At 42.9% G+C, this 25457-nt stretch overlaps 1 protein-coding gene across 4 annotated transcripts in view; it reads right to left on the bottom strand.

The window, feature by feature from the left end:
* Nucleotides 1–14366, bottom strand: part of cbfa2t3 (CBFA2/RUNX1 partner transcriptional co-repressor 3) — an 87207-nt gene extending 72841 nt beyond the window's left edge. For 3 of the 4 annotated variants that reach the window (XM_051709175.1, XM_051709178.1, XM_051709196.1), the window contains exon 1: nucleotides 13808–14366. In XM_051709175.1, coding sequence (XP_051565135.1) covers nucleotides 13808–13991 — 184 coding nt within the window. In that variant the 5' untranslated portion in view covers nucleotides 13992–14366. Of the gene's footprint in view, nucleotides 1–6543; nucleotides 6660–13807 lie in introns of all 4 variants that reach the window. The other variant, XM_051709187.1, reaches the window with a different exon arrangement.
* Between the last annotated feature and the right edge of the window lie 11091 nt (nucleotides 14367–25457).

Here is a 25457-nt window from a genome sequence, read left to right as displayed (position 1 = left end):
GGCGCCACAGCACACATCACGTGGTCATCTCGCCGATCTGCCTCTACCTGTTCAGCCCTTGGACGGACCTTGCATCCCTGCGATGGTAGCGTACAATAGCTGCCAAGGCGGCTTGTGCTCGCATCGCATGTCGCAACTCACCTGCCGCCTCCTCCTCTGGAGTCAGCAGCAACTCAAGTCGTTGCGAGCCACTCACATCCCGCGCAACCTCGACAGCTCGTCACGCTCAGGGGAGAGTGGAGACTCCACCCACAGGTGGTCCAGCTGGTTTGGAGTTAAGAGCAGGTAAGCCTGTTCGCTTCCTGGGAATCCCCCCACTGCCCGCTATGGTACGCCCTGACCAAGGCTTCCCTCAGCACAGATGCGCTGGCACACAGCTGGCCCCAGAGCCCTCGCTAGTATGCGTCCCCCAGTGAGCCCCTGTGCAAGGTCAGGGAGGATGAGGAGCAGGTCATCCTAGTGGCACCCTACTGGCCCACCCAGACTTGGATCTCAGACCACACACTCCTTGCGACAGTCCCTCCCTGGCGAATTCCCCTGAGGAGGGTTCTCCTCTCTCAGGGACGGGGCACCATCTGGCACCTGCGTCCAGACCTCTGGAATGTTCATGTCTGGCCTTCCACGGGGCGTGGAAGACCTAAGTGGCCTACCACCCGTGGTGGAAGACTAGGCTAGGGCTCCCTCTATGAGGCGCCTATATGCCTTGCAGTGGTGTCTGTTCGCTAAGTGGTGTTCTTCCCAACGTGAAGACCCCCAGAGATGCGCAGTCGGGTTGGTGCATTCCTTCCTGCAAGAGAGGCTGGTGGGGCAGCTGTCCCCCCCACCTTGAGGGTGTATGTGGCTGCTATGGCGGTGCACCACAATGAAGTTGACGGTAAGTATTTAGGGAAGCACGACCCGATCATCAGGTTCCTTAGTGGCGCGAGGAGGTTGAATCCTCACAGACCGCACCTCATTCCCTCATGGGATCGCTCCGTGGTCCTGCGGGGAGCCCCGTTTGAGCCCTGGAGTCAGTTGAGCTAAAGGTAGTCTCTTGAAGACTGCCCTTCTGACTGAGCTCACATCCATCAAGAGGGTAGGGGACCTGCAGGCATTCTAAGTCAGCGACACATGCCTGGAGTTCGGTCCGGAATACTCTCACATGGTGCTGAGGCCCCAACCGAGCTATATGCCCAAGGTTCCCATGACCCCATTTAGGGATCAGGTGGTGAAACTGCAAGCGAAGCTGCCCCAGCCTTTTCATTGCTGTGTCAATTGTGTGCTTTGCACATCTACTTGGATTGCATGCAGAGCTTTAGAGGCTCTGAGCAGCTCTTTGTCTGTTTCGGAGAACAGCGGAATGAGAGCTCTGCCTCCAAACAGAGGATTGCCTACTGGGTCATTGACGCCATCACTTTGGCATATCATGCCCAGGACGTGCCGCCCCCCTTGGGGCTTTGGGCACACTCCGCCAGGAGTGTAGCGGCCTCTTGGGCCCTGACCAATGGCACCTCTTTGGCAGACATCGGTAGAGCAGCAGGCTGGGCAACACCCAATACCTTCGCGAGGGTCCTCAATCTCCGGGTTGAGCCGGTTCATCCTGTGTGTTGTCAGGTACGAACAGGTAAGGGCAGGATGTGGTCTTCGCGGTTTCTTCCCTTTGGGAATGGAAACCCCCCCCCCCCACGATGCGGACATTTATAAAAAAGAAGAGAAGATGCCATGGCTGGGGCGGTCTGTCCCCATTTTGGGCAGTCGACTTGTCCCCGAGGTGCGGGGGACTGTACGACGCTTATAGGAGGGTTGAGGGAGGTTCCGTGATGGCCAGGTGCACTGGCTACGAGGCACACAATGGTTTGCCCTTCTCGCACCGCCAGTCCACGTAACACAGTTCAGCTAGTTGTGGTGTTTCATATAGGGACCCCTAGTGTCACTACATCAACCTAACGTTGAGTGAGTGACAGATAGGGAACATCCTGGTTACTTTTGTAACCTCCGTTCCCTGATGGAGGGAACGAGACGTTGTGTCCCTCCTGCCACAACTCTGAACTACCTGCTGAAATGGCCGGGTCCCTGTCTTGGCTCCTCAGCACAAAACCTGAATGAGTGGTTGTGAGCCAGCTCCTTTTATACCCGTATGTCCGGGGGAGTGGTTGCAAATACCACTCACCAATTCCCATTGGCATTTTCTCAAAGATCAGAGGTGTTTGGGGCTCCCAAGGGCGACCCCTAGTGTCACTGTATTGACACAACGTCTTGTTCCCTCCATCAGGGAACAGAGGTTACGAAAGGAACCAGGACAATTTCCGTTGAGCCTGACTTTCCGAGTAATACTTTTTCCATAATACTTTAGTTTTACTTGAGAATTTTAACTGTGCAGTTTAGTTTGTAAGCATTTTTTTGTATTGTTAATGAAGAATAATGATAAAACATGTTAATAACAATGAAAATAAGACTAATTTAGCTGGTTTATGCAGCGACAAGCATTTGCAACAGAACTACATTTCCCATCATTATATGTGGCTGCACTAGTTTGATAAAATAGATAGATAAAGCATTAATTACACACCTAATGCATGGCTTTGCTCTTCATTTTGTTGCATTGGTGCTAGAAAAAACTTCCTGGCTTTGCTAGTAAGTGAAAAAGAAATATGAAATTGCAAAAAGGGTTCATATTTTTTCAGACTAAAATCACTTGAGCACACATCACATCATATTTACAATTTCTGACTTTGTAAATACGATCTTCCCAGGAGGACTTGAATGCACCATAATACTACAAGATGGTGAAATCATAAGAAATGGTACGAGTTGCATGAATTGTACTTTTACTCCCATAAAGAAGTTTTTTCAAGTTTTAACCCACACCACAAACCTAAAGCTAAACCTAACCATAAAGTGTTGCCCCTTACCAAAATCCTAAATTTAACAATTATTTAAATAGGAACTTACTGTTGTTTACCATGGAAGAAAGAGAAACATTAGAATCAGAATCAGAATGAGCTTTATTGCCAAATATGCTTACACATACAAGGAATTTGTCTTGGTGACAGGAGCTTCCAGTACACAACAATACAAAAACAGCAACAAGACTTCTAAAAAATAATTAAAATTGAATTAAAAAATAGATAAATATTGAAAAAAAAAAAAGTATATATAGAATACACAATAGACTAATATATATATATATATATATATATATATATATATATATATATATATATATATATATATATATAAATACACACACATACACACACACTCCTACATATATACATACATATACACATATACATATATATTAATATATATATACACATACATACACATACATACATACACACACATACATACATACGTAGTGCAAATCTAAATACAAATCGGTTATATACAGTGCAAGGGAATGTAATGGCAGAAGAGGTAGGATGTGTTGGATAATATAAAAAGACTAAGCTGTGTATTGCACATTAATTATTGCTCAAAGGGGCAGTTTTAACTGTTCGAGATGGATAGCCTGGGGGAAAAAACTGTTCCTGTGCCTGATGTTTCTGGTGCTCAGAGCTCTGAAGCGTCGGCCAGAAGGCAACAGTTCAAAAAGGTAGTAGGCAGGGTGAGTGGGGTCCAGAGTGAATTTTCCAGCCTTTTTCCTCACTCTGGGAGTGTATAGTTCTTGAAGGGGGGGCAGGGGGCAACCAATAATCCTCTCAACAGTCCGAACTGTCCTTTGTATTCTTCTGATATCCGATTTCATAGCTGAACCAAACCAGACAGTTATAGAAGTGCAGAGGACAAACTCAATGACTGCTGAGTAGAACTGTAACAGCAGCACCTGTGGCAGGTTGAACTTCCTCAACTGGCGAAGGAAGTACAACCTCTGCTGGGCCTTTTTCGCAATGGAGTCAATGTGGGTCTCCCACTTCAGGTCCTGTGAGATGGTAGTGCCCAGGAACCTGAATGACTCCACTGCTGCCACAGTGCTGTTTAGAATGGTGAGGGGGGTCAGCGTTGGGGTGTTTCTCCACAATGTGGAGAAAGTCCACAATGATCTCCACCGTTTTGAGCCTTTTCAGCTCAAGGTTGTTTTGACTGCACCAGACAGCCAGCTGTTTAAACTCCCTTCTGTATGCAGACTCATCATCATCTCAGATGAGGCCGATGACAGTGGTGTTGTTTGCAAACTTCAGGAGCTTGACAGAGGGGTCCTTGGTGATGCAGTCGTTGGTGTAGAGGGAGAAGAGTAGTGGTGAGAGCACACATCCCTGGGGGGCACCAGTGCTGATTGTACAGGTGCTGGAAGTGAATTTGCCCTGTCTCACAAGCTGCTGCCTGTCTGTCAGAAAGCTGGTAATCCACTGACAGATAGACGTGGGAACAGATAGTTGGTGTAATTTAGTCCGGAGAATAGCTGGGATGATGGTGTTGAAAGCCAAACTGAAGTCCACAAAAATGATCCTTGCATATGTCCCTGGTCTGTCCAGATGTTGCAGGATATGATGCAATCCCATGTTGACTGCATCATCCACAGACCTGTTTGCTCAATAAGCAAATTGAAGGGGATCTAGAAAGTGTCCAGTGATGTCCTTCAGGTGGGCCAACACCAGTCTCTCAAATGACTTCATGACCACAGACGTCAGGGCGAAAGGTCGGTAGTCATTAAGTCCTGTGATTTTTGGTTTCTTTGGGATGGGGATGCGAGTGGAACGTTTGAAGCAGCATGGGACTTCACACTGCTCCAGTGATCTATTGAAGATCTGTGTGAAGATGGGGGCCAGCTGGTTAGCACAGGATCTAAGACATGCCGGTAAAACGCCAACTGGGCCCTGTGCTTTCCTTATCCTTTGTTTTCAAAAGACATGGCACACATCATCTTCACAGATCTTAAGTGCAGTTTGAGTAGCAGGAGGGGGAGGAGGGGGGTTGCAGGAGGTGTTGGTGTTTGTGTGAAGTGAAGGTCAGAGCGGGTGTGGGGTGTGAGATTGGGCCTTTCAAATCTACAGTGGAACACATTCAGGTCGTCAGCCAGTTGTTGGTCCACCACAGGGTTGGGGGCAGGAGTCCTGTAATTCGTACGTTGTTTCATGCCACTCCACACTGATGCAGGGTCGTTAGCTGAAAACTTGTTTTTCAGCTTCTCAGAGTATCTTCTTTTAGTGACTCTGATTCCCTTTATTCAGTGTGTTCCTGGTCTGATTGTACAAGACTTTATCCCCAGCTCTGTAAGCATCCCCTTTGGCCTGATGAAGCTGCCTGAGTTCTGCTGTAAACCATGGTTTGTCATTGTTAAATGTTAAATAAGTCCTAGTAGGAATGCACATATCCTCACAGAAACTGATATATGATGTCACAGTATCTGTGAGCTTGTCCAGATTGGTGTCTGCAGTTTAAAAAAAAAAACTAACATTAGGGTTTTGAACAAGCATTCTTATGATTTTTCTAAGTTTAACCCCTAACCCAAACCCCATACCTAAACCTTATCATAAGTTTAACCCTTTACCCAAAAAGAAAACACTGGGTTTGGAACAAGACGAGGGAAGCATCTCAAGGTTATTGACATATATAAGTCATTTGTATTGCATAAATAAATATGAAATGAGGAACAAAATTGTTCATGGATGTATCCTTTCTTAAGATAAAGTGTTGGATAGGAGGCTAGCTAACATTTTATGCCTGTATTGTATTGATTTGAAATTATTCTTTTTGATTGGTTGGTCTCCATGGGAAGAAAAGTTGTACCTTTTCGTACAAGTGTAACGGTACATGGTAGCTGTGTGGTATGTGTAAACCTCACTCCCTGGCCTCAATAGGTGCCCTAGCTACTGACGCTAGAGGCTGTAGTCTTTAGCCTCCTCATTAGCGCCCGCCTCCCATGCTGGCTGATGCTGGTTCGAATCCTACTCGGAGCAGGTCGAGCAGGACTGGTTACTGTGGTGCCGTGACTCAGATGGGAGTGAGGTTTAGGTGGGTGACTGTAACGGGAGACAGCTGGTATGTGATAGCTGTGAGGTATGTGTAAACCTCACTCCCTGGCCTCAAGAGGTGCACTAGCGACTGATGCTAGAGGCTGTAGTCTTTAGCCTTCTCTTTAGCGCACCTGCCTGCTGATGTCAGTTCGAATCCCACTCGGAGTGGGTCGAGCAGGACTGGTTACACAAGTCAAACAATATTTGTTGTCATGAGATTATGTTGAACTATCTTCTTCTATGGTAAGTTTTCTCTTTCAGGTCAACTAGTATTATGGCTAAGCAACCGTTTGAAGAACCCAAGCATATGTGTTTTCGTTACAAACTTGTGTAGACTACGTTTCTGGCCTTTGAGTGACTCTGAATGGAGCAAGATGCAGAGCACAAGGGATTCTTATCACCATTACAGCAGTTTGATTGACAGAGCGAAGCTCTCATGGGGGTATGTTGGCAACACCTGACAGGTCCTCCTTCCCAGCTTTGTTTGTGACTATAAAACTGCTCTACACCCTTGTGAGTGATCACTTTGTGGACAACTTGAAATCTCTCCATTATAAGCACATACTGTATCTCTCTACACCACCCTTCATATATTGACCTTCACCTGGCGGCATTAAGAACATCCTTGCTTTCTCCATCTGATGGAGAGTGAGAGGAGAGAGATGCTCGCGTCCGATTGGGCTCATTGTGTCCATATGGAAATGACGGTCTCAGCGGAGGCTGTAATAGAGAAAGCAGGGGAAAAGGTTAGAGAGAGATCTTTTCTTTACTCACACATTATAAATCCTTTCCTGTGGCTGCAGTCACCATCCAGAGTGTTGGAAAGAGATAAGCACCGAGTGCTGGCGGAGAAAAACACAGCTCTTTTGTCCTCTCCCTTTGTCCTCTCCCACTGAAGCTCCGGCATTCAGTGGCCCTGTTGAGTCACCCTTACAGACTGCAGTAAATGAAAGTTATTTTAAGCACAGCTGCTCGGAGAGAGGGAGTTTATCTAATGAGAAGGTGGCCACAGGCAGTGCAACCAGGAATGGAGTCATCCACTTTAAACCGAGAGAGGAGCAGGGCGCATTGAGGAAGCAGATGTGTCGTCATTGCATGTCTTTATCACTATCGCTGTCCTGAATCGCAGAGATTAAAAGAGGATGGTGCAAAAGTGTGTGAGTGTGCGTGCTGTCGTTTCTTAACAGGGTGATGCTGAGGAGACAGACAAAGACAGGATGTGAGACAGGAAGTAAGAGAAAGCAGGAGTATGAGATAATGAAATGGGTTCTGTAATGCAGCATAATGCAACAGATTATTGCACCATGCACTTGACCGCGAGCTTAAAATCTCTAACTTCGCTTGCAAGTAGGGAGGCGAAGCTGTTCAGACAAAGTGGACATGATTGGAAATTTGGAGTCAGGTGATTTTAAAATCTCTGATTGAACGTCATATTTATTTGTATTGCTCTTTTCACAACACATGTTGTACCAAAGCAGCTTTACAGAGTAGTGTCTCATAATTTTGTCACAATACCACAATTCTTGTAATTAATACCAATACCAGTGAAAATATGTAAATGAGTCAATTGTTGAAATCCAGTGAGAATACAGAGCTATAAAATTAATGTGGATAAAAGCTCAGAAGATTTGGTTTTTGGGAGAATTTCATGCTCTTCATTTAATCTCATTGCTGTCTAAGAGAAATAATTGAGAAAAAAAGATATGATTTTCCTTTGCTATGGGTCTACGTACCCAGAGGAAATTGCTCAAATGTTACTCTTTTATAATTCAGGAGACTTAATACATCTCTCAGTTATGTTTCTTTGATGTCAACTTTGTCTGAGATGTTTCTTTTAAATTTCCTAATCTGCAGACTTCTTGGCAAATCAAACTGATTATTTGTGCCTTTTTCTGAGTAGAAAAATCTGAAAAGCACAAAACCGAAACAAAATTCTCAATTTGATTTCCATACAATCTCATTGCTGCCTAGGAAAAACAACTGAAACTGTAAATGGATCTCATTTGTGAATTTTCTTTCCCACAGGTGACCTCTTCACTGTTGATGTTGTGCATTGCAGAAATTGGTGAGTTTTCATTTGCACATCTGTGCATGGCTGTGTCCTCACAGGTGTATGTGTTGATAGTTAAACCCTGACTTCAGGTTTGTGTGTGTGTTCAGGCAGTTGGCAGTGCTGGGACTGCAGATAGCAGCAGAGAGGGTTAATGCACAGTATCAAGTTGTGAACATCTGTTTCTCCTTGAGACCACAAAGCTGGTGCAGAGGAAATAGAAAGGATAACTGCTCTCTGCCTCGCTCTTTCACTTGTTTTGTCTCTATTCCTCCCTCCCTTCCCATGTCCTGCCCAAAAACATGTTACTCACACTCACATACACACAGTATATATGTTGTGAGATCCCTTACAAAAGAGTACTGTGGTGGTATGGTCGAGTGATGGTACTTGGTGGTAATACCATGATACTTTAATAAAGTACTAAGTTCTATGGTACTCCAAAGGTATTTCAAAGAATTCTATGGTATTATGATCATGGTTGTGATCAAGAGAAAAACATGTGAACCTATGTAGAAAATCCCAATAGTGCAGCCTAGACTCTCTAGTTACAAAACTTAGTTAGCAGCCTTTTATCTACTGCCTACATAAATGAAATGGAGACTCAAATCCAACTGATTGATTCCAACTGAGCATGTTGCTATAATAATAACACAATACCATTTGGTCTTTTTGTAAACAAACTATTTTGATCCAAATGTTTCAGAATTGAATTAAATATAGCTTAATAAAGTTTATTTATAATTTTCTCATTGTGGATGGAAATTTTAAAAGGGATAGTTCACCCAAAAATGACAATTCTCTCATCATTTAATCACACTCAGGCCGTCCCAGATGTGAATGGCTTTCTTTCTTCTGCAAAAAACAAACAAATATTTTTTGAAGAGTATCTCAGCTCTGTTGGTCCATACAATGCAAGTGAATGGTGTCCTGAACTTTAAAGCTCCAAAAAGCATATAATGCCAGTCTTGCCAGCATAAAAGTAATCCATAAGACTCCAGTGGTTAAATCCATGTCTTCAGAAGCGATATGCTAGATAGTGGGTGAGAAACAGATAAATATTTAAGTCCTTTTTTAAATACAAATCTCCACTTTCACTTCCACATTCTTCTTATTTTGTTTTTTGGTGATTCGCATTCTTTGTGCATATCGCCACCTACTGGTCGAGGCTAGTCAAAGTGGAGATTTATAGTAAAAAAGGATTTAAATTTTGATGTAGTAGAACTACAGTAGAACTTAGCTGAACTTACTCTAAAGCCCAATGTATGCAATGGAAGAAGCCAAACGTTTTTCTCCCGAACAAACTAAAGCACCCTAGGCGAACGAAGTCTGCATTTATACTATGCATTATTTAAAAATTTTTTTGGAGAAAAATAAATGAATATAGAACATCCTGTCCAAACCAGACACAGAGTTAGTTTTAACCAGTCATCAACACTCTTCAACTAGCAGAGTTATTCTAGGTCAAAAATTGACAGGGATGTGCACGAACAGGAGAAATATCTTGAAGCTAACACCTTAGCAGAACTAAAAAGTGCATTTCGTCATAATATTTAAGTGAACTAAAAGAAGCCTGTTCTCCACCAGTGAGTATGAATTAGCATCATGTTTTACACCATCGTTAGCAACGCACACTTTATGCACCTAATAAAATGCTTTCCTGAGTGTACAAACAGCATTCCAGGATATCACTGGAGTCGTAAGCAGTATTGATTTAGTGTTTGTTATGGCTGGCAAAGAGTTCAAGATTTAATTCCTCTGTCCTCATTCCCCCATGGAAAGGCCTAACACACATTTAGCACTGTTAGCTGAGCTAAGATGCTTAAGCACTGGCCAGCATATCATCCAAAGGATACATATTCAAATAGCTGTAGATTAGCACAGCTAAGCTCTCTGCTGCATGTGATAGCACTTTGTTTTGATAATTTTCCCTCCATTTTTTCCTTCAAGAAATTCAGGGTTTAGATTTATATGTGTGGTGGCCTGGGTGGCTGTTTCTCATTGCAGACATGTGTATGCAGTGTGTGTGTGTGATGATAAGGCACGGGGAGAGAAGCCAGCGCTATGACATCTCTCCACCACCACAGTTATCATTCGCCGCAGCTGTGCCCAAGTTGCGCCACATCTGCCGCCTCAAAAGAAGCTTCGCCCCTCCATCACACAGATGTAGACTGCACCTCCCATCAGCCCATCTCATATGTGCACACACACCTAGATAGGTAGCAGAATGCGGGACAAAGCAGCACTGTTTACAAGCCATGGGTGCTTCCTTTGTAGCTACGCAACAGCCTGGCTATAGGGACGTTTAGCGCGCTGCCTCAGCCGTTTTATCGCTGAATTACAGGGGATGTTTATGACTAAGCCTAATTACACTGCGCTTATCAGAGAAACGTGTACAGAGCTCATTATTGCCAAAAGCAGCACATGGCCGCAGGTAATGCACAGTGCTGTATATTAGCATCCAACCCGGGTTAAAACCATTTAATACGTAAGGCCATAAAGTGCAGTTTAAAAGTGGCACTTCAGCAAGCAATTCTTATGGTGGTCTCAAGTGGTTTTTCCATTTTTCAGAGCAATTATACATTCTTGCTGTTATAGAAAACACAAAACCAAGGTAAACAGCAAACGAAATGTGCAATATTCGGGGAGAACAAATGTAAACATAAAATAACCTGCCATTGAAAAACCTATATCGATCGACCACTAATCTGAAAACTGGGGGGGATGGGTGGTAATGGGCCAGTTAAAAAGTAAAAACCACTTACAGGATATACTGTGTGGTGAGCAGGGCGAAGCCGAGCGGTGTCTGGGCAGAGCGAGGCTGGGAAGATAAGTGGCGAAAATCCACACCTATACACTTCCAGAGTGAGGAAAAAGGCTGGAAAAATCACTCAAGACCCCACTCACCCTGCCCGCTACTTTTTAAACTGTTGCCTTCTGGCCGACGCTTCAGAGCTCTGAGCACAAGAACCGTCAGGCACAGGAACAATTTTTTCCCTCAGGCTATCCATCTCATGAACAGTTAAATTGCCCCATTGAGCAATAAATATGTGCAATACACAGTTTAGTCTTTCTTATATTTATCCAACACATCCAACCTCTTCTGCCATTTCATTCCTCTGAAAAAAAAAAAAAAAAACATTTGCACTGTACATAACAGATTTGTATTTACACTGTACATAACAGATTGTATTAGATTTGCACTACCCATGTGTATGTGTGTATGTATGTATGTGTGTGTCTGTACGTATGTGTATAATTATTATTTTTTTTTATTTTTTATTATTATCTATGTCTTGCTGCTGTTTTTGTATTGTTTTGTATTGTTGTACACTGGAAGCTCCTGTCACCAAGACAAATTCCTTGTATGTGTAAGCATACTTGACAATAAAGCTCATTCTGATTCTGATCTGATTCTGAATGACTTCCACCTGCACGCCACACCGGCCTCGCATTCCAGTGAGGGGAGGCGGGAGTATATAAGGTGAAAAGAAAGCGGCAGACGTTAGAGAGATGTACGAAGCTTGTCCGTGTGTCTGAATGTTTTTATGATTTGATGCAGCTGGCTGAAAAGCAGTGCATGTTTTTGTTTCTTTATACACTGAAAAGTGTCATTAAATGTCTATGTGTTTGTCAAGCCAGTCCCAGCTTCCTCCTTACCTTCTTAATTGTTACACTGGTGCCGAAACCCGGGAAGGAGGAAGGACGTGCCGTCAAAGAGTCCTCGCCGCTGACTAAGGATCGTGACACTATGGGAGTGCTCAATCTGGTGCCGCTGGATCACTGCATCATCCGGCAACCTGAAGGGACGGCTGAGGGGTCCAGTGCTATCACCTGGCATCGCAGACGGAAGCACGACAGCGAGCTGAGGGCCAGTCGATGGCGTGTCTGTCTCTCTCCCCTCTCTGCTTTCTCTCTCCCTTTTGTTATCCCCCCCCCTCCCTCCCTCCCTCCCTCCCTCCTCTCTTTCGCCCTGTTCCCCCTCCCAGGCACACACAGGTCAGATCCAGAGACCGGTGTGACCAGTCGATGCTCCCTTCCTAGAAATCGGGTGGAGTAGGTCACAGGCTGGAGAAATCCCTGACCTGAGTTTGGCGATGGGGGTATGTGGTGAGCAGTGCAGAGCCGAGCAGCGTCTGGGCAGAGCGAGGCCGGGAAGATACGTGATGAATGACTTCCATCTGCGCGCCATACCGGCCTCACGTTCCAGCGAGAGGAGGCAGGAGTACTTAAGGAGAAGAGACAGCGGCAGATGGGAGAGAGATGTACGAAGCTTGTCCGCGTGTCTGAATGTTTTTATGATTTGATGCATCTGGCTGAAAAGCAGTGTGTGTTTTTGTTTCTTTATACACTGAAAAGTGTCATTAAATGTCTATGTGTTTGTCAAGCTGGTCCCAGCTTCCTTCTTACCTTCTTAATAGTTACATACTGCAAACCTTGTCTGTGTAAAAAGATGTGTGTATATTGACATTACAATAAAAACGTACCATAAGTTTCAGAACTCAAAACTTCCTCCTCGCTGCAAAAAGAGCATTTGTCGAAACCAAGCTGCCAAATCGACTCGTTCTCTACTTCCTCCACATTGTGATGTCACACTGTGGAGGACATTTGCATCTGACTGCCTACACAACAACATATCAACGCCTACTTTACATTATCACTTCCGTAGCCCCGCCCAGCAGTGGTGAGCAGTGAGATGGCAGGTCAGTCAAGTACAGAGAGCCAATCATAACAGTGGATGTTTACTGTCAAGTCTTAAAGGAGAAGCAGCACCAAAAGAGAGCGTTTCTGACAGAGGGTCAGAATGAGGGTGGAAAACGATCATGCTTTACAAACATATGAAAAAAATTATAAGTGAACCTCAAGGAACATATTAAAATAATAATAAAAAAGGCTTGTCATGACCCCTTTGAATAATAATATAATAGATAAGAGGTGTATTGTAATAAAGTGTATTGTAAAACAGTTTTTTAATATTTCTACTTGTATGTGTAACTATTTCTGTTCACTTTCACTTTTACTTTGCTGTCTATGAAGAAAAATTAATACTTTTACTCCAATACATTTCTCCAGTCTTCTGATTCTTTTGCAACTACCACAAAAACAGCACAAATGCAAATGTAAACTACATGCAGCTCAGTGATAGTGATGTTTGATTCTTGAATCATTGAGTTGAATCTTTTGATCAATTTGATTCTTTTGAATCATTCAAATCAATTCAAATAGTGATCTAAATGATTCATTTTGTGAATCAATTCACAAATTACATACCCTAACATAGACTCCAGCACCAGGTGTGCCACTATTCATGCAAATTACTTTTGAAACTTAAGTACATTTAATAACTGTGACTTTAACATTTTTACTTAAGTATTTATCTCATGAGCTACTTTCACTTTTACCTGAATCAATTTCCATAAAGTTATTTTTACTTTTAGTTAAGTATGATGATTGGGTACTTTATACAACACTGTAATAGATGTGCTGTTTAAAATTAAGACAAAATATATTTGGTTGCTTTCTGGTTGGCAGACGTTAGTGGAACATGTCCATGGTTAATGTGATGAACTACAACTGTGGTTACTGAACTGACTTCATTCAGTCCTTCCACTAAAAATCTCCTTGACAGCAGCTGATTAAAAGTCAATGCAAAAATGAATTTAGTTCTGATAAAAGCACAAGCATCAAATGTTTGCATGTTTCTTATGTATATCATGATCTAAAGTAACAACATTCATACATTTTAAAAGTCCAAATATGTTTTGGTTCCACTGTATGTGCTGCCTCTTGTATGTGTGTGTGTGTTTCTAGTGTTCACCTGCGCTCTGTCGAGGAAAGGCCCGTTTATCCGGCACCACTCTATGGCTAGTCAGCGTGACTGTTGGAACTCTTGGTGCAGCGAGAGTAGCGGAGAAGAGCGAGGTGGTCGAGGAGGCTCTCCTGATCCCAGACCTGCTAAATCTCTTTGCATGGATCTCACCAGTCATCTCATCCCAGTGCATCTGTTCACAATATGCCACAAATCCACCACTCAAAGTGACAAAAGCCTGCAGGATACTCGCTATCAGCTGTTGTTTGCTTCGTAGGAAATGATCAATCCCACTCTGAATTCTCAAAGTCACAGACACAGAAGTCTTCAAGTATGGACAGCCGCACACTCCAATGAGAAGTCTACTCAGTACAGAGCAGAATCAATGAGGAGATCTGCATGAAACCTCAGAACCTCGATAAAACAAACGCTTGCCGCAAACCTTTTCCTTTCTCCTCTTTAGATTAGGTAGCCTTTTAAAAATGCTGGTGTTGTTCTTCAAAATGTATGGGCTTCTGGGCAAACAGTGATATGTTTTGTCACGATAGGAGTGTGTAGTGAGCACATGTTCCTCCCACCAGACTCTCTCACTCTTGCTCTCTCTCTTTTTGTAATAACTGTAAAGGAAAGGGTGGAAAGGGTGGCAGAGAGGTCAGCCTGCCTGTTGGGCTCAGACTGTCCCCAAAAGTGGACAAGATATGTATATATGCCTGTGCATGCACATCAGAATCAGAATCAGAATGAGCTTTATTGTCAAGTATGCTTACACATACAAGGAATTTATCTTGGTGACAGGAGCTTCCAGTGTACAACAATACAAAAACAATACAAAAACAGCAGCAAGACATAGATAATAATAAAAAATAAAAAATAAAAAATAATTATACACATACGTACAGACACACACATACATACATACACACATACACATGGGTAGTGCAAATCTAATACAATCTGTTATGTACAGTGCAAATACAAATCTGTTATGTGCAGTGCAAATGTTTTTTTTTTTTTTTTCAGAGGAATGAAATGGTAGAAGAGGTTGGATGTGTTGGATAAATATAAAAAAGACTAAACTGTGTATTGCACATAGTTATTGCTCAATGGGGCAATTTAACTGTTCATGAGATGGATAGCCTGAGGGAAAAAACTGTTCCTGTGCCTGACAGTTCAAAGGCAACTGTTCAAAAAGGTAGTGGGCAGGGTGAGTGGGGTCCAGAGTGAATTTTCCAGCCTTTTTCCTCACTCTGGAAGTGTATAGTTCTTGAGGGGGGGAGGGGGGGGCAGGGGGCAACCAATAATCCTCTCAGCAGTCCGAACTGTCCTTTGTAGTCTTCTGATGTCTGATTTCGTAGCTGAACCAATCCAGACAGTTACTGAAGTGCAGAGGACAGACTCAATGACTGCTAAGTAAAACTGTATCAGCAGCGCCTGTGGCAGGTTGAATTTCCTCAGCTGGCGAAGGAAGTACAACCTCTGCTGGGCCTTTTTCACAATGTAGTCAATGTGGGTCTCCCACTTCAGGTCCTGTGAGATGGTAGTGTCCAGGAACCTGAATGACTCCACTGCTGCCACAGTGCTGTTTAGAATGGTAAGGGGGGTCAGTGTTGGGGTGTTTCTCCTAAAGTTCATAATGATCTCCACCGTTTGGAGCCTTTTCAGCTCAAGGTTGTTTTGACTGCACCAGACAGCCAGCTGTTCAACCTTCCTTCTGTATGCAGGCTCATCGTCATCTCGGATGAGGCCGATGACAGTGGTGTCGTCTGCCAACTTCAGGAGCTTGACAGAGGGGTCCTTGGAGATGCAGTCATTGGTGTAGAGGGAGAAGAGTAGTGGGGAGAGCACACATCCCTGGGGGCCACCAGTGCTGATTGTACAGGTGCTAGAAGTGAGTTTCCCCTGTCTCACAAGCTGCTGCCTGTCTGTCAGAAAGCTGGTAATCCACTGACAGATAGACATGGGAACAGGAGTTGGTGTAATTTATTCTGGAGTAAAGCTGGGATGATGGTGTTGAAAGCTGAACTGAAGTCCACAAAAAGGATCCTTGCATATGTCCCTGGTCTGTCCAGATGTTGCAGGATATGATACAATCCTATGTTGACTGCATCATCCACAGACCTGTTTGCTCAATAAGCAAATTGAAGGGGATCTAGAAAGGGTCAAGTGATGTTCGTCAGGTGAGCCAACACCAGTCTCTCAAATGATTTCATGACCACAGATGTCAGGGCGACAGGTCTGTAGTCATTAAGTCCTGTGAGTTTTGGTTTCTTTGGGACAGGAATAATGATTGAGCGTTTGAAGCAGCATGGGACTTCACACTGCTCCAGTGATCTATTGAAGATCTGTGTGAAGATGGAGGCCAGCTGGCTAGCATAGGATCGAAAACATGCTGGTGAGACCCATCTGGGCCTGAAGCCTTCCTTGTCTTTTGTTTCCGAAAGACGCGGCTCACATCATCTTCACAGATCTTAAGTGCAGGTTGAGTAGCAGGAGGGGGGAGGAAGGGGGTTGCAGGAGGTGTTGGTTTTTGTGTGAAGTGAAGGTCAGAGTGGGTGTGGGGTGTGAGATTGGGCCTTTCAAATCTGCAGTAGAACACATTCAGGTCGTCAGCCAGTTGTTGGTTCCCTACAGGGTTGGGGGTAGGAGTCCTGTAATTTGTGAGTTGTTTCATGCCACTCCACACTGATGCAGGGTCGTTAGAGGTCTTCTCAGAGTATCTTCTTTTAGCCACTCTGATTTCCCTGTTTAGTGTGTTCCTAGCCTGATTGTACAAGACTTTATCCCCACCCCTGTAAGCATCCTTTTTGGCCTGACAAAGCTGACTGAGCTCTGCTGTAAACCATGGTTTGTCATTGTTGAATTTTAAATAAGTCCTAGTAGGAATGCACATATCCTCACAGAAACTGGTATATGATGTAACAGTATCTGTGAGCTCATCCAGGTCTGTGGCTGCAGCCTCAAAAACACACCAATCCGTGCAATCGAAGCAGGCTTGTAGTTCCCGCTCTGCTTCATTGGTCCATCTCTTTACAGTCCTTACTACTGGCTTGGTTGATTTTAATTTCTGCCTGTAGGTTGGAAGAAGATGAACCAGACAGTGATCAGAGAGTCCCAAAGCTGCTCTAGGGACAGAGCGATATGCATCCTTTATTGTTGTGTAACAATGATCCAGTATGTTCCTGTCTCTGGTGGGGCATGTGATGTGCTGTTTGTAATTGGGCAGTTCACGTGTGAGACTGAGACCGGGTATTGTTGTTCCATGTCTGTGACTTGATCAGCCAGCTGTTGCAGCGCTGCATTCAAACACGTGTTTGGCGTGATATACACACTCACTAGAATAAACGAGGAAAACTCCTGCGGCGAGTAGAAAGGCTTACAGTTAATAAAGAGCACTTTTAAATTAGGACAGCACATCCTCTTTAATGTTGTTACATCTGTACACCAACTTTCATTGATATAAAAGCATGTTCCACCGCCTCTCATTTTCCCTGTTAACTCCATGATGCGATCCGCTCTGAACAGCTGGAAGCCCGGCAGATGTAATGCGCTGTCCGGAATGGCTTCACTCAGCCACGTTTCTGTGAAGCACAAGGCAGCAGAGGTTGAAAAGTCCTTGTTTGTGCGGGTGAGGAGATGTAGTTCGTCTGTTTTGTTAGGAAGAGAGCGGAGATTCACTAAGTGAATACTCGGCAGCGCTGTTCGAAATCCGTGCCGACGGAGTTTGACCAGCGCGCTGGCTCAACTCCCTCACCTGCATCTCTTGAACAGCAGAGCTGCGCCTCCAACTAAAAAGAACTGAGGAGCTCTACACCGAGGCAGCCATCCGCGGTGCCATCATGATGATCATGTGTGTAATTGTTGGTTTACTTAGCTATTCTTTGGGAACAGAATTGTATTATGGATTGTATGTGAACATCAGAGAAACTGCCTTCATACATCCACTAAAAATCACCAACTGCTTAAAAGTCATTGCAAAAGTGGCTCAGAAAAGGGAAATTAATTATGAGAAAAGCTCAAGCATAATTAGTTTTTATTTTTTGCAGATGCCACTTGCTTTAATATTTTGTTGTCTAATGCAATGACATTCATTTTAAATGTGGCTTAAAGGGATAGTTCACCAAAAATTGTTTAATTAACTTATAATTTACTCATCCTTATGCCATCCCAGATGTGTATGACTTTCTTTCTTCAGCAGAACACAAACAAAGATTTTGTTTTGAGTAAAAAAAGGACCTACATTTTCACCCACACCTATTATATAGCTTCTGAAGATAGGGATTTAACCACTGGAGTATTTATGAATTTCTTTCTATGTTTCCTTTATGTGATATTTGGAGCTAGGTATGATCTCCATTCACTTGCATTGTATGGACCTTCAGATCTGAGATATTCTTCTAAAAATCTTTGTTTGTGTTCTGCTGAAGAAGGAAAGTCATACACATCTGGGATGATATGAGGGTGAGTAAATTATGACAGAATTTTCATTTTTTAGGCGAACTATCCCTTTAGGAGTCTAAATACTTTTTGGGGCCAGTGTATGTCCTCATTTAGTCCCTGTGTGCGCCGGTGGTTCCCCAGAGGAAAGTAAACAGTACTGACTGACTGTGATAGCTCGTGTCCACGCTTCCTCTGGCAGGAACCAGCTGTGCCTGTGGGCAGATCACTCTTCCTCTTCATACCGGACAGTAGGCTCCTCCCGGTGCCCATACTTCCTCTCTGACACCTCCAGGCCTGCGCTTATGCTCAGACAAGTTCAGGCACAAGCACTTAGGGACTAGAATCACAGTAACACTCCCTAAGGTTTGTTTTATCTCAATGTCATTATTAAAAATAAAACACATTACTGTTTCTATTTGAAGTTTGTAGGCATATTACAACATAGACATTGTTGCCTAATTTCATCATGATGTATTTAATTAAAGTACTTGCAAGGCAGCATTGTAGTGAAATTACTCTTGTTTTTATTGCAAGACAAATGCTATTGCTTATACTTAACCTAAGGGATATTACATTTCAGCGCATAACCGTTTGTATGTCTTTTTGAATAGAGTTGTGCTATTACTTTTCTAAATGGTTTGACTTAGGATTTTTGCATGGCAGACAATTAAACAAGTGAAAAAAATCCAATAGACATTGGCAATACGTTGGAGGAGGGACCTGAGCCGTATCTAGAGACCAGAATATCACTTTAAGGTGGGCTCTTTCTGCCAGTCAGGAATCACATAGCAACCACCCAGAACACCCTAGCAACCTTGCAATGCCCTAGCCACCACTCAATCTACACTGGCAACTGCATATCAACATGCTAGCAACCACATAGTAATTCCCTAACAACCACTCAGAACAATGTACTGTAAAAGAATGTAAAATTCTACAGTAACCATTATTACCATACACTAATGATGGTTGTTAAGGTAAATACATTTACCATTTACCTTACAATATACAATAATTAAATTTAATTACATTATAAATTAATTATAATATATTTAACAAGACAATACATATATTTTTACAGTAAAATATTGTAAAAAAAAAAAAAGTTGCAGTTGGCAATCACAGTTTTATTTAGAAAAAATACATTATCATTATAAAGAGATAATGAACAAACAGAGAAAGTGAGAGAGTTGAAAAATCAACATATTTTTTTCTAAAAGCCAAAGTGTATCAGCCCTCTGGCCTGCCGCATAATGCTGGTGCTGAGAAATTAGCTTGTGAACAGAAGTGAAAGGGGATGTGCACACAGATGCACCGGCTGTCACTGCCAAACTCGCGCAGATGGTGGCCAGCAGAGTGGATATGAGAGAGTGTGTGTGGGAGTTTGGCCATGTGTTACAGGTGGAAGTTTTGTAACAGAGGCCTGACTGCATCATCTTTTTTTGTCCTTATAACCACAAAATATTTTAGGGACTTTCCTCAAACTGTATGCAGAGGAAAAAATTTTGCTCACATGTTGCTCTTTTATTGCTCAGGAGGTAAAAATACTTTTGGCAATAGCAGCTTAATATGCAGAGACAACTAAAAAGGCGTGGTCACATTTGACTTGACTTGACCTGCGAACAATGAAAAGTCTTCTCACTGGGAATCATGAATTTCGCGTGATGGACTTCTGCAGGCCAAGAGTTTCCCTATGTGGATTTCGCGTGGACTTAAAGTTTGGTGAACTTTGACAGGCGAATTCGCTGTGTTGACCAATAGGAAGTTGTTTGGTTTGGCAGTGACCTTTGTGTGGGCGGTGCTATGTACAAAGCTTCACTGAATATTCACAATGGACAAGGGTTTAATTTTAGCGACAAGTTTCTTTTTAACTTCACTCTCCCAGAGTATAAAGTGCAGCATTAAAAAGAGGCTGCTTGGTAGTTTGTTTTTTACTGGTTTTACACAACATCCGCCCACGCCTTCTTTGCACGCAAAATTTCGCCATGCAAAGGTAAATGTGGCCGCGCCTTTAGAAAGACAATCGTATGATGATTTCCCTTTAAAGTGCTATCAAAACTTTGCTCAAATAATTACCAGGCTGAAACAGCAACATGGACTCCACTAACGGCTTAAGTTTTGGGAGGGACTATTTGTTTTGCCTGCCAATGAAAGGCGGTGGAGTGTTCGGGAAACCTGTTTGAAAACAGTAGCAGGAATAAAAACAAAAACAAACAAAACAATCGTTGACGGAGATAATTTGGTCTTGTGATTATTTTGAAACCTCTGACTTTTGATTGCAGACTTTGATATCTTGGCAAATCTGAGCACAGTTTGAGACACTGTTGATATATTTCTTTTGAAACTTTGTGAGATTACTGGGGTCTTCTTCTCAGGAGAGAAATTTGAAAAGCAATAGACACTGAAGCAGAACCATATGCCTTCCATTTAATCTCACTTTCTATGAGAATGAATTAGGGCTGGGTAAAAATACAGATTTTCAAATTTGATCAATCTAGATTCTCAAAATCACAATATCAATCTTTTCCTTTCAAGTTTACTTCATTTTTGGTTGTGTTGATTATATCTTTTAGATTTAACTACATAGTTTGTGCCCTGATGTTCATTTTTTAAATAGATATTTTTGTAATGTGCCAAGTTAGATGTTTCCCTGTATAATTTACAGTATTAGCTAAGAGAGAATTTCTTTCATAGGTGAACAAAATGGACATTATGGGGGACCCGGGTAGCGCAGTGGTAAAGACGCTGGCTACCACCCCTGGAGTTCGTTGGTTCAAATCCCAGGGTGTGCTGAGTGACTCCAGCTGGGTCTCCTAAGTAACCAAATTGTCCAGGTTGCTAGGGAGGGTAAAGTCACACGGGGTAACGGGGTTATGTGGATTGCTCTCAGTGGGGCGCGTGGTGAGTTGGGCATGGTTGCTGTGGTGGGTAGCATGAAGCCTCCACATGCACTGTGCCTCTGCAGTGGTGTACCCAGCAAGCCATGTGATAAGATGTGTGAGTAGACGGTCTCAGATATGGAGGCAGCTGGGATCCATCCTCTGCCACCCAGACTGAGCTGAGTCACTACACCATCACAAGGACTTAGTGTGTACATTGGGAATTGGACATTCCAAATTGGGAGAAAAAAAAAAAATGAACATTATAACTGAAATATACCCAAATTAATCAGAATTTAATCAAATCAAAAGCTTGTGAATCTTGAATCAATATTGAGATACTAAAGAGATTTCATTAGTGATTTTTCTTTCCTACAGGTACATCTGCAAAATAGAAGCCATTGTGTTTCTTTATATGTCATCTTACAAGCATTAGACAACAAAGCGCAGAAGTCTTCCATGTAGGAATATCCCACATCCAACTTGGAATGGAATGCAGCATAAGTGCATTAACGTTTGTATGTACAGTATATACGCATACAGTATGTGTTTGTATGCCTGTGTATGAATGCGAATGTATCTCTTTGTCCTCATATGTTGTCAGGTATTAAATGTCTTTTTTTGAGAAAAAGAGATAATTATTTCTCGATAATCTCCATAGCCATGTCGTCCACAAGCTGGTGTGATTGTGGCTGTGGTGTGACCCAGACCTGCTTTGCTCCCGGTGATAAGGTCAGGATAGAGGGGAGCATTATGCAAGCGGCTAGCGTGGTCTTATCTCCTCCAGCGGCTGCTGCTACCAGCCCTCGGCAGCACCAGACCAGACTAGCCGTGTCAGAGAGATCTGCCTATCGGCTGCATACAGGCACTCCTTGGCAAATAGATACTGCAGGAGCACAGGGGAGAGCTTAATTAGGATTTTAACCAAGCAGCTGAGCTCAATGACAAAATAACACAGTTTTTCATTAGCACACATGCTGAGCTAGCGAGAAGTGAGCATATATATATATGTATATATATATGTATAAAAGAAAGCTCTGTGCCCCAAGCAGTTTGAAAAATTCAGCAAAAAACCAGATGGAAGATGGTTTGACATGGTTTTAGAAGGTCCAAGCTGGTCTAGATGGTTGATTGGCAAGACTACAAAGTTGGTGGGGCCAAGATCACCCTGGAAGACCATCCTGTCAAGCTGCACGTTGAAAATGTTTTGTCAGTTTATCTAAAAATGTGCTCCATGTTGTAACATCACAATTAACCGGTTTAATTCAAGACAAATATGACTAAATCAACCGTAAAGCATTAATTTACACCAAAAGAGAGAAATGTTAAAGTTTTACTGTAAATAAAGTAGAAACAGATCCATAAGGAAACAACTGCAGGTTACCATTTTTTTTTTTATCCCCTTTTCTCCCCAATTTGGAATGCCCAATTCCCACTACTTAGTAGGTCTTCATGGTGGTGCGGTTACTCACCTCAATCTGGGTGGCGGAGGACAAGTCTCAGTTGCCTCCACTTCTGAGACAGTCAATCCCTGCATCTTATCACATGGCTCGTTGTGCATGACACAGCGGAGACTCCCAGCATGTGGGGGCTCATGCTACTCTCCTCGATCTATGCACAACTTACCACGTGCCCCATTGAGAGTGAGAACCACTAATCATGACCATGAGGAGGTTACCCCATGTGACTCTACCCTCCCTAGCAACTGTGCCAATTTGGTTGCTTAGGAGACCTGGCTGGAGTCACTCAGCACACCCTGGATTTGAACTCGTGACTCCAGGGGTGGTAGTCAGCGTCAATACTCACTGAGCTACCCAGGCCCCCGGTTAAAACCTTTTTTAAGTGTGGTTAGAGCTGGAAGATCACCTTGGATGATCAAGAAACCCACTACCATGTTTCAAAAACCAGCCTGACTAAGGATTTAGGTTTTTTCCAAATTTCCAACAGGGTGATAATTCTGTTAAAGGAATAGTTCACCCAAAAAAAATAGTTCTCTTTTCATTTACTCTGTCATGATTTCATGCTTGATGCGCTCTGTGCATGTGTCAAGCACTAGGAAGTGTTATCAAGCTTAAAATCCTGATCGCCAAGGAGACTGCAGATGTCAGATTTACTGTCAAAAAGGAGTAATATTTTGGCCTTTTTGGAGCTTGAATATTTTTATCTCCATTAAAATATCTTTGTTAGTGTTCCATGGAAGAAAAAAAGTAAGATGAGTTTGAGACGGCATAAGGCTGAGTAAATGACGAGAGAATTATAATTTTTGGGTGAACTATTCCTTTAAGGCCAAAATATACTTTGCACTAGTAAAATGTACAATGCAAAGTTTGTCATGAATGCAGTGAATGGGGCAACACCCAAACCCCCTTCATCCACCCTGTCGATGTGGCCGCCAATAGACCAGTGAGGTGGCTGTTGTGAGTAGGGATCTTATCTAGGGGAGTGAAATGGTCAGAAACTGATCTGATGTCCGCTTGCAGCCTGCATCTTTGTGCGTCATCGGTGCATGCGCCTGGTGTTGACTGTACTAAAAGAGTCTCACAAAGCAGTTTCACACCTTGAACACGTATGGGCTCCTGGTCAAAAGAGTATACTTTGAAAGGATAGAGCACTTAAGTGTGCTAGCCATAACAGCACACGAAAAAAACAAAGTATACCCTAACATTTAGAGGGTTGATGGGTAGTTTTGTTGGGTCGCAGGTAATGGCCACGTTGGCTGTAAATCTCACCACACAGGGCATTCTTGTAGTCTACGATATGGAGTGTCCATTACAGAATACCAACAGCTCTGGCTTTGGCAAGCTGTCAACTGGAAAGTAGCTTTTATGAATGACTCCTAACAGGCCCCCGAAAAAAGACAGCTGAGGTTTCTCTTTCTCTCCAGTATTTTTAAGCACACCTGCTTGGCAGAGACAAGCCCAGAGAAGCTCAAGATCTTAACCGAACTCTAGAAGTTAAACCGTCCCCCATCTGTTGGCACCACACATAGATGCATAGCCTCTCTATCTCTGTCTCTCTCTCCCTTTTTCACCACAGGCTTGGCGCAAATTCAAGTCTGTCGAAGCACACCTGCTAAATTGAGTGCGTCGTCTAACATACACAAACTTCAAAAAGCAAATCACATAACATACTTTCACTATGTTGAAAATACTCTTGGACGGTGTCCATACACAATTCTGCATGTGCAGATGGCAAAACATCTATCATCTCATCTGTCTGTAGTCAAGCAGATGTCGAGATGTGTGCATTCCCTTACAAGGTGCACTAGATGCTGCCAGACAAAATGCTTTTAGATTTCCATGTAGTACTGGGAGAATTTTGCTACAAATGCCGCTGGTGTTCCCTCCTAAGAGCTATCCCATTTCATCCAGGTGCAGGTGAGTTAAACTCCTTTAGTGGCATAAAATAACCATGACAAATGGTGAGAGTTCCCTTTACGTTCTTCTGTACACTGAACTCCCCCTGCTTTCTCAGGGCAGGCACAGCCGTTGTGCTGCTCTAGATAGACGCCACCCTGGGTAGAGGACAGATGGCAGCGATGTCTCCCCGCTGAGAGGTTCCTCGCAGCTGTGTGCCATCCATAGTGCTAGGGAATGATGACAGCCCACCGAGAGAAAGAGAGAGAGACGCCTATGTAGGTGTCAGTTTTAGACGGATTAACCCTTATAATGTCATAAGTACCTGTGTTTCTTCAAGTTCGGGCACTTTTAGCACTGTGGATTTCGAAATAATAAATCAAATCAAATAAACAGTTTTCACACTCTCACTAGTTTATTTAATTTCAAAAGTGTATGTACATGTATCACAGATTTATGTTGTATTTTTTTTTTGTGAAAGATCCCACCATAGCGTTATTCCCACGGCATCTCAAAGGTCTGGGACAAGGCTAAAAGCAAAAACTCTATACATAAAAGTACCAAACATTAATGATAAAGACCTGGTAATAAGTCAGCTGTAATGCTTATACCTTCATACAGTATAACAAAATGAAAACAGCTGAAATAGGTTAGTTTTAATAAAAGCAACCCCAGGACATGAAACTGCCCAAAGCTGAAGAAAAACCCATACATAAAAAGTTTACCAAAAAACAAAAACAAAAAAAAAGGGACTGTTTTGCCCAGCTGGACATGTCCCTGGATCAACATTCATATTAACCAATAGGATTTTAGGGAAGGGGAAAGGGTTATGGTTAGGGCTAATACTCACTGTAATACATCATATTTTGGCAGTCTTTGTAGTGATTTTGTCATAATTAAAAACAATAATTTATATTTAATATATAGAAAAATGACATTGTAGTAACTGCTAGATGTTTAAATATTCTCATATGCACAAATGCAATC

The sequence above is a fragment of the Myxocyprinus asiaticus genome, chromosome 1 (assembly GCF_019703515.2).
Source record: "Myxocyprinus asiaticus isolate MX2 ecotype Aquarium Trade chromosome 1, UBuf_Myxa_2, whole genome shotgun sequence".
Taxonomy (NCBI): Eukaryota; Metazoa; Chordata; class Actinopteri; order Cypriniformes; family Catostomidae; genus Myxocyprinus; species Myxocyprinus asiaticus.
Note: the sequence above shows the minus strand (reverse complement) of the source record. Positions and strands in the feature narration are given on the sequence as shown.